General features: G+C 30.3%; 3 protein-coding genes across 3 annotated transcripts; all 3 read right to left on the reverse strand.

The window, feature by feature from the left end:
- Positions 1–801: 801 nt before the first annotated feature.
- On the reverse strand, positions 802–8,380 carry LOC129322490 (uncharacterized). Its single transcript, XM_054968802.1, has 2 exons — positions 8,125–8,380; positions 802–1,128 (listed from the first exon to the last, which is right to left on the reverse strand). Exons 1-2 carry the CDS (start codon positions 8,209–8,211, stop codon positions 859–861), a joined length of 357 nt encoding a protein of 118 aa, XP_054824777.1. The 5' UTR covers positions 8,212–8,380; the 3' UTR covers positions 802–858.
- LOC129322496 (uncharacterized) lies at positions 1,973–2,520 on the reverse strand. The gene has a single exon (XM_054968807.1). It carries the CDS (start codon positions 2,445–2,447, stop codon positions 2,217–2,219), a length of 231 nt encoding a protein of 76 aa, XP_054824782.1. The 5' UTR covers positions 2,448–2,520; the 3' UTR covers positions 1,973–2,216.
- A 139-nt stretch (positions 8,381–8,519) lies between the features above and the next one.
- On the reverse strand, positions 8,520–9,499 carry LOC129322482 (protein OXIDATIVE STRESS 3-like). The gene is made up of 2 exons (XM_054968796.1): positions 9,087–9,499; positions 8,520–8,989 (listed from the first exon to the last, which is right to left on the reverse strand). Exons 1-2 carry the CDS (start codon positions 9,365–9,367, stop codon positions 8,707–8,709), a joined length of 564 nt encoding a protein of 187 aa, XP_054824771.1. The 5' UTR covers positions 9,368–9,499; the 3' UTR covers positions 8,520–8,706.
- Between the last annotated feature and the right edge of the window lie 304 nt (positions 9,500–9,803).

Here is a 9,803-nt window from a genome sequence, read left to right on the forward strand (position 1 = left end):
AGATATGTGCTGGTGTATTTATATAAATCAAATAATAAAATATCGCACTCACCATAAATTTGTTTAACCAGATCATGGGGCAATTACTCAATTTGAGTCTTTCAGGTATGAATGCTTTCTAATAAATTTTATATTATATAGTAAAATATAAAATATATAGGCACAGATTAATTAATCTGATAACATTGTACACAAAAAAAGTGTTTTTTTTTCCAATACTGTGCCAACTTAAGATATGTTTGATTTACTTCTCAGGTCATGAGTAAAAAACTCATTATAATATCTATGTGCACGTTTGAATTTCAATTAGATATAATAGATTATGAAAATAATTAATTAAGTGGTAGATTATAATCATAATTGATTATATTATAACGTAATTTGTTTAGATACTGTTTTTTTAAAATTAATTTTAACATAATTAAAAATATTTAAATAATTTAATCAAAATTAATTTTAACTATATAAATTACTATATAATTTAATTTTTAAATACTAAACAGTAATTTTTGGAGAATGCAAAGTTTAAATTTTGTTAAGAAAAAAAAAGAAAAGAGAAGAGAATTTAATTTTATTTTTATTAATTTATGTGTCTTCTTTATAATTTTTTCTTGAGCTTTTTTTTATAATTTTTTAACATTTTTTGGCAAGCTTTTCTGCGACGCTTGGATTCTCAGCTTTGAGGAAAAATTGATTTTTGACTCAAAAATCGATTAACCAAAATATTGATCTGTTTGGATAATTTTGTGGAGAATTGATTTTTTTTGCCCAAAAAATCGATTCGGCACCGTACCAAACACACGCTATATCTTGTTTGGATGGTTTTCAGCGCAACGCTCATTAGAAACGCTGGGGATATTAAACGTTAAAAATTGTCAGATTCTCTCTCCTCCTATCCTCTGACCTCACCAAATCGATCGCTCGTCTTTTTCTTGTGTTCAGCTCCCATTCATCCTCCTTGCTGTGTCTTGGTTTAGTCTTCACAAGCATAGTCATTGCCTCTCCTTCTCGCCATCGTCGCCGTCCGCAGAGGTGCCAATGGAGGTCAACGACCTGATAGTTCACATCGCCGACAAGGATGGCAAGTTCGTGATCAAGGCCCCGTTCTGTTGCAAGGACAGATCGGATCTGTTGTTGGAACAGATTAAAACCCATTGAGCTGTTATTAATTATAATATGAGGACTAATATAAGAGAGGAGTGCGACGAGTGGAAATGGAAATAAAATTGAGAAAGAGGTGAGGAATAGATTGAGGAGCAGGGATTCAAGGGCAGCCTTGAACGGAGATGAAGAGAAGACATTCATAATTAGAAGATTAATTATAATATTATATTATAATACATATAACCTAAATATAATTATTATAAATATATAATTATAATATTGTCACAGTTTTTCTGAATCTAAATATCCTAAATTATAATATTAAAAATAATTCTAATTGTATTATGTGAAATTTTTTTTTATTAGTGTACTCTATTTTAAAAAAATTAATTTTAATATTTTTCCGTAAAAATCAAATTAGTTTGTCATTATAAATCCCCACTAATTTTAAATTAAATTATTTAAATAATTTTTTGTTTAACTAACTTAGAAAAAAAACATTCAAACATAAATTTATAATCAAATTATTTTTTCCTACCCTCAATTTGCTATGCCCTAACGTTAATTATAACTTGCGAATTTTTCAAACCTAAAAACACACTAAAACCATCAAATGCAGAGAGAACGAGAACAAGGGAGTCCTTCCGACCTTGACCTCCTGAGAGGAGCAGTTGATGTCGAAGAAGACGAAAAGCTGCAGGTCGGATTGTCGCATTGATTTAAAAAAAAAAAAATCAAATAAACACATTTCTATATGGAACCCAAAAACAATTAATCTGATTTCAGTTTATAATTTTTTAATTAATTTAACATATTTTCTAAAAACCTTGCAACATAACGAGACTCACTGAAAAACTGAGCAGAGAAATTTTCAAAAGCAGTTCGGATTGCATCAGTTGAATCTGATCCTATTTACAAAGAAACATGATTACAACCGGATCAAGCATTAAGCAGATCCAGACCCGAAAACGTGTTCGAAACGCTTCATCTACTCTCAGTCTAAGTTTATTAGTCCAGAAGCATGCACCATCATCTCTCAGAAGTCATAATTAAATATATACAAATCTGGAAGTTACGCAAACGAGACACCAAATCATCGCCAGTTATCAGCATCAGGCAGTGGCGACCTCTTCCGGATCTTCAAAGTTCGGGTCCTTCGCATCCAAGGCCACGTGGTCGCGTCCGATCTCAGCCTCCGAGTAGCCGTTGCCGATCCAGGTGAACTTGCCTCCATGACCTCCCTTCTTGGGCGATCCGTTCATCCCCGTCGCCGATTTCCGATCTTTCCTCACCTCCGACGAGGGCTTGCCGTTTGATTTGAGGCTCTTGCCAGAGTCCTTCATCTTCTGGATGACTAATCAGCAACCACTTTACACAGAGCGAGTAAGGCAGACGCGAATCGGGATTAATATAGAAGGAAGAGGGGGGCAACGATGTCAATTGGAACGAGTAATTATGGGAAGAGTCTGTGGGCGGGTGGAAGAAGGGGATTGGGTGGAGGTTGGGATCGGATAAGAACGAGGGTGGGGGAATGCTAGGATGAAGTAAGGAACACGTGAGATCACGAGGCAGTGTGCAGTGACAGAAAATGCAGGATTATACGGTCTCAGTCTGTGACCAGCACGTGGCTTGGCTCTGCTCTGCCATGCCAGATTTTGACTTCTTCACCCCGTGTATCTCTTCTCCAACTGAACCGCACGCTGGCTCACTATCATCTTCAAGACTTCAACGCATCAATGCAATTTTTTTTTTTTTTTTCACTAAGAAAGGCAGACTGTAACCCAGAGGGGTGGGGGCAGGTAGACGAGCACGGTCACGGCGTTCCTAGCTTTTAAATTTTTTTAATTAAATATAAGAGTTATATATTTTTAATTTCTTAAATTAACACATTATAAAAACATTAAGACGCTAGATATAAGTTTTATTTCAATTCTATAATAATCTTTTACATATATATATATATATAGTCTAATTATTTTAGTAGATTAAATATATAATTATCATATAATTTATTTATTTTTAACAAGATAATGTTACAGTTGTTTTTTAAATATTAGTGTTATTTAATTTTATTTTCATTTTATATTTGATAAAAAAATTATAAAAATTATTATTAACAAACTTTGTTAAGTGCTGCAACAAAAATCTCAAGATATATTGAATACCATGTGTTTAATATCTATCATAAACTTATTTATTCAAAAGTTAAGATATTATGATTAAAATATGTTCTTCTAAAATTTTTTTTTCTGTAATGACCAAATTATTAAAATTTATTAAATGAATAATTTTTACTATGATATATTTAGATTGCATTGATATAAAAAATTTGTGACAATTAAGCATCATTACTGTATTGATATATTTATTTATTATAATTATCAATTAAAAAAATAAATAGTAAATTTAATTAGCAAATAATAAAGTTTTTAAATTGAATAGAACTTTTGATTCTAAGAATATATTTAAATTATTCAATGCTCATGAAGTAGATGCAATTTGTGCCAATTTAATAATAATTTATATTAAGAAATAAATAATTAAAAATTTTATTGTATACATAATAATTAATTATTTTTACATTATGAAAAATTAATAAGCAAAATTAAAAATAAAATTGTATATTTATTTTCTTGTGTGTAAAATTAAAGATAAATATATACATTAAAATATTTATATTATATTAATGATATATATAAATTTATTTTTTTCGACAATCATACATATTTTTGTCATCTCTCCTTAATAAATTTTTCGGAGTTCACCCTCGCATGACCTCTCGGCTCTCGCTTAGCTTGCATCTCATTAAGCTATAAAATTAGTGGCCAATTTTTTTTAGTGTTGAATCTTTCGTGTAAAAGATATTTGTGTTTTAAATAGAATTACTTTTTAAAGAAAAATAGATGTGCGCAATAAAAATAATGTAAAGTAAGTAGGCAAATGATGTTCGCTGGGGCGACTCTGTGAAAAAAAAAAAGAATTAGGTATGAAAAAAAAAAAGTGTTGTGCTTGTTCTTTTTAAAATGTAGACAATACTTTTCTTTAGGTTTATTTCACTTCTATTTATTTTAATGTTGGAGTGCAAACTGAATTGATGGTGAACTTTTTTTGGCTTCAAAATACAATGAAAACTTTTAAATATGATTCGCTCATTCAAAACTCAAGCTAAGATAATAAATTTTTTTATAAAGTAATAATTTAATTTTATTCTTGATGTACTTAAAGATAAAGACAATAAATTTTATTAATTGAATATTAAAAATGACTGACAGTGAAAGATATCTATAGATAATGGAGTGATGTTTTAAAGTAGTATATTTTAAATAATAAAAATCTTTACTTCAAGGTCATAATTCTATGTTGATTCATGAGCAATATAATTTAATAATGAAAAAATATACTTGTAAGTTGTTACAATTTTATTCAATTTTAAATTAAATTTTTGTAGTTCATTTTATTTTAATCAAGCCCTTCTAGTTTTATATATTATATATATGGATATCTAAATGTTAAAATTAATAATGAATTATCAAATTTTATAAAACAAAAATAGGCTTAGACTTTGTAGAAAATTTAATTTAATACTTTCACCCAAAATAAAAAAACTTCATTTAATCCACTATTTATATTTTTATTATAATTTTTTATGAAAATTCTAAGAAAACTTGTTATATAAATTTTGAATTAGAAAAATTATGTAATTAATTCTAAAGTCATATAATCATTTAATAAAGATATACAAGTTAATTTTTTTAAATTAAAAATGTAAGGATTTTAACTTCTAGGGAATAAAAAAAATTTAATTTGTTAAGCTATAAGAGATCAAATAAAATAAAATAAACTGTAGGGACTTAATTTAAAATTGAATAAAATTGTAAGGACCTGCATCCATATTTTCTCTTTAATAATTAATATTGACTAAGAGTTTATATATATATATTTTTTACTTTCTTTTGCTAAGTGATACTTTTTAATTTTAAGATATTCTAAAAGTACTTTTAGAAATCACGAAAACTGACCTTGATAACCATAAACAATTTGTAAAAACTCTTTAATTTATAAGGATGTCACTTTTCAAAAAATAGATCTTTTTTTTAAATATTCCAAGATATGACAGATAAAATGTGAATTATGGAGCTTATTTTAAATTTTGAGCCATGACAAGGGAGAGTTTCTCTGTTCTTTTTTTTTTTTTAAGATAGCTTTTCGTGTTTTTTTGTTTAGTATGTCCTGATTTATGACCCAGAATGTTCATGCAATTTACTTGAAGAAAATGAGCACCAATGGCGACATTAGTACAATAATGGAGGGGAGAAAATCAATTTCACGGCCAATTTTCTCATAAATCTGATGACGTACTCGCCTTATTAACTAAACCAATCTTCAGTTGATATGGATATGGAAGTCTAAAGTTAGTCTGAATAGTCCACATGGCCTGTCGTCGGGACCCAACAAAAGGCCCATGCCAATAATTATGTTTCTTTTTGGGTTTACTATGCTGGTGTGGCTAATCACACTAATGTGGCCTTTCGACTTATTTACTATTTTAGTGATGGTTTCTGCAGCAGCTCATTGAGTGTGCCTGTTGGACTTGGACTATTGGTCATGTGTTATCTGAACTTCCATAAAATGGATTGGATTGTTTTGGGTCTGTACTCATTCCGCATGTGAAGCTCATTATGGCAATCATTTGCGGTTAACCTTAGGAGAAAAATACAAAGGGGATTAGCAACGGCCGAGAAAGAAGCCTAGTGTCAAGATCCAGAGCCTATCGATGTGCCCAAAGCAAAACTCAAAAGTCAAGGTTTCCATGGTTTGAAGGTGTTTCTTTTCTTTTCTTTTGTTTTTTTTTTTTCAAGATAAGGCCATTGGATAATCGTGCACAAAGAGACTTACTCATTTATGAAGCCATGAGATTTTTACAATTGAAAGTGAACTGTTAAAGATAAAAACACCACAATTTTCATAAAATGTCTTATAAGTTAGTAGATTAGTGCATTTGTTGGCTTTCCTATAGACATGATCAAAAATAACCACCCAATCTTCCATGATGAGATCTTTAATATTTTTGACAATCATGAACAGGGGATAAATATTGTAATAGCTATTATCAATAAGCGATAAAGCCTTTATGAAATCTAAGTAGACATTAATTTTTAATAGTTTCTCATTCCATCAAAAGTTGAGGCTTTGTAAAATTTTCAAGCGCTTAATTGATATACTAAGGTAAGTCCCAAGATTCTTGAAAAATTTCGTAATCCAATTTTCTTTGTCATCTCTAATAATGCCTCCACAAGCGACAGCACCATTAGTATTAAATAAGCCATTAATGTTGAGTTTAATCCAATTAGGTTCAGGAGGACTCCATTTAACTTCATATCTATTGTCTTTTTTGCTTAATTGGTTGATCTTAAATTGAAGCTTTAGGTCATTTATTATCTATTAAGTGTAAGAGAACACAATTTAGTTTTTGGAATATCATTTTCAAAGTAGATCTTCCTACATTTGGCTTTCCATATATTATAGCATACTTGGGCAAAAATCCTACCAAGGGACTCTTCTTATAATCAAACTACCTACTTCATTTTTAACGTTCCAAATCATCTAATCCTATATATTAAGAGAGAAAAAGATATCAAATTTTATAAGATTTATTAATCTTTTTCAAACCTCTTAAGCTTCCTTACAATTACTCAAAATTTAAGGTCCATGCAAGCATTAACTTTTTTGAGTGACATGGTAACAAACATCGCATCCATATTGCATTGCAAGCATTAACTTTTTTGAATGAACTCACTAAGTTAGAAACAAAGTGAATTATTAATAATAAGGACGTTTTATTTCAAAATATTCAATTGGAGACATGTTTATTAAGATAAACTAATTTTCTCAAACCATATGTGAAACAATTAATTTTTTTAAGTACAAGATTACAAAAAAAAAAAAAAACAATGCAAGGAGATAAAACTAAAGTCATGTCATAACTCAAAGTTTTTGCATCCTAATGACAGATGATTAAATATCATAATATTCAAGTTGTTGTAAAATGCCTGATGAACACATAAATTGATGTATCTATTTACTTTTCTAGACAAGTAATTAAAAGTAATCGTCTAATTTTTTATTATGAAATATCTAATTTTTGTAATGACTTTTTAAAGAAGATGTCTTTTACTGAATAAGTAATAAAACTTACCATAAAGTTAGAGTAGCTATTACTTTTAATGAATTTAACAGTCAAACAAAGATTAATATTTTCTAAAATACTCACCAATTCTGCAACTTTATTGAGATAATAGTTAAAATATTTTGAAATTTTTCAATTCAATTCCTTTTATCATGCAATGATACCTTTACAAGTAACAACTCCATTAATATTAACTAAACTATCAATGTCAAACTAGCCGAATCCACCTTTTAGATTGCTGACTAAAATAAGGTAATCTCTATCCTAATTATCTTCTTGAGAGTAGGTATTTTTACATCTATCTTTTCAAATGTTTTAACAAGTATGAGCAAAAAGCTTCTGTCAAGATGTTCTTCTTGTGCTGAGGTTTCTAGTTTTTTGATTGGCCCGAGAACAATTAAAATTTATTTATATTTAACCCTCGGCAAGGATCAAGAAATTCAAATAAATTAACCTTTGTTAAAAACAAAGCGAAGGTGGATCAATAGTCCTAGTAAGTGCAACCTTGGTTGTCTCTGAAGAAAAGCTGAGAAAGGAGCTTTTCATGTTAGAAGTGGCGAGGGATTGGGTTCAAGCCATTTTCCCCCTTTATTTCGTGAGAGAAACATTAACTGTCGATTTCCTTTTAAAGTTTTGGTATTTATTAATCGCTTCTAGATGAGAGGAGAACTTGATTTCTTTATTTGAAGACTCTGGAATAAAAACTCTTGAATGGAAGTAAATATAACACGCAAAGAATGCACCACTACGCGAGGAAAACTAAATATAGAAACAGACAACAACAAACAAAAGTATTCAAATGATAATGACAATCTTGCTTTACAATTGCGTACCTTAGATATTCTCTTCATTTTTAGGGGGGAAAAATGATGTAAAGACGCTTCCAGTTTTGCAGATTCAGTGCAGCTTGTTCTGTCCATTTCATGAGAGAAAGGGTTGAAGAAGATACATACTGCTTATACAGACATTCTTTTCGAAAAATATTTGCTTAGAATGAGGTTAAAACTTACGAATCAATTCAATTTCAGATCTGATACTGATAATAGGATGTACTTCCAAAATAGTTTCTTTACCGATTTTTAAGTATTGTGTGTAACGATATCTCCTAATTCTTGCTAATCATTAATCAGTCATTGAGTCATAATGATGAATGATAACTGAAACATACAGAAGTCGCCATCTAAAACATGGCACAAATCATGACATCAATAAAAAAATAGTATGACTCTTCAAAGAATTATATATATATATATATATATGTAGAGAGAGAGAGAGAGATCATGAAGGTGTGAGAATATCAAATGGAGGATTTCATGACAAAAGGATCTCTCAGAAGGGGGGGGGGTAATGGACAGCTCAACATTTCACTGTGGAAAAAAACAATCCGAGTTTTCTGGATTCTATGCCGCAAACCTCTAACTGGTTGGGATATTATGAGTTTTTTTGTGCATTCCCAGGAAACTCCCTCTTCTATTTGTAAGAGAAGATGCAAAAGATCCTCTTGAAGCTGATCTCTTTGATATTGTAGCCTTTGGTGATATAATTTTGTTGCAATCCAAACCACCTCCATAACTTTTACATGACTTGATCTTCTTTTTGTAAGGTGTGCATTTCTTAGGAAGATCTTCTAAGCTCTGTACCCTATCTAAGGACGTGAAAGACTGAGCCTTCCCTTGATAAAACATTGATAGCCCTCTCCTGCAAATGATTAAGATAAAGTATTAGTCAGAAACTCAGAATACAGTACAGGCTGAAGCATTATGGGATCAAGATAAGGGAATTTTAATTTGCTTACTTGATTGGAAGGTGAGTCATGAGCTCTGATATTTCATATAAAGGCCCATTTGAATGTGATGATGAAGCTGAGGTTGACAGATAATTTGACGAAGAGGATGCCTCCTCCGTCAGTTCTGATGAAGAAGATGAACACACCGAACCAGAACCCGTTGTTGAATCTTCTGAGACGGATCCAATGGATGATGATTCACAAATATCATCATCATCGCCACCTTCCTTAACAGCCCAGTTTCTCTTCATGTTCATTTCTAGAAAGATTTCCGTTGCCTTCTGATCCATTGGTCAGGAAGACGAAGAAGGAAGGCAAGAAGGAGAAGATAAAGATGTTGCTTTATCTCTCTGCTTTCTAAAGAGGGAACAATATGGCTTAATATTTCCACATGAATTATCAAGCGCAAGAAGCAGTTGGCTTATATAGATTACTAATGAAGAACTGGATAAACCTGACCAATTTTTTATTTTACTGATATTTATATATAGAGATAATATAGATAATTCATAATGGTACGTACTAGAATGTGTTGATATCAGAACACGTTATCTGGTGAAAAATAGGAGCTTGTTTTAAATTTCTGAAGGTAGAAGATAAGGTCTGAATTTTGAAGACATCCATATCAATCCTAGTCACCGTCCTGAACTCTTTCTTTTATTATTTATCATTATTTATTATTATTATTATTATTTTGTGGGGGTGAAACTAAGGTCCCCATCTAGC

The sequence above is a fragment of the Prosopis cineraria genome, unplaced genomic scaffold (genome assembly GCF_029017545.1).
Source record: "Prosopis cineraria cultivar Desert tree isolate PC_DT_omini unplaced genomic scaffold, ASM2901754v1 PC1, whole genome shotgun sequence".
Taxonomy (NCBI): Eukaryota; Viridiplantae; Streptophyta; class Magnoliopsida; order Fabales; family Fabaceae; genus Prosopis; species Prosopis cineraria.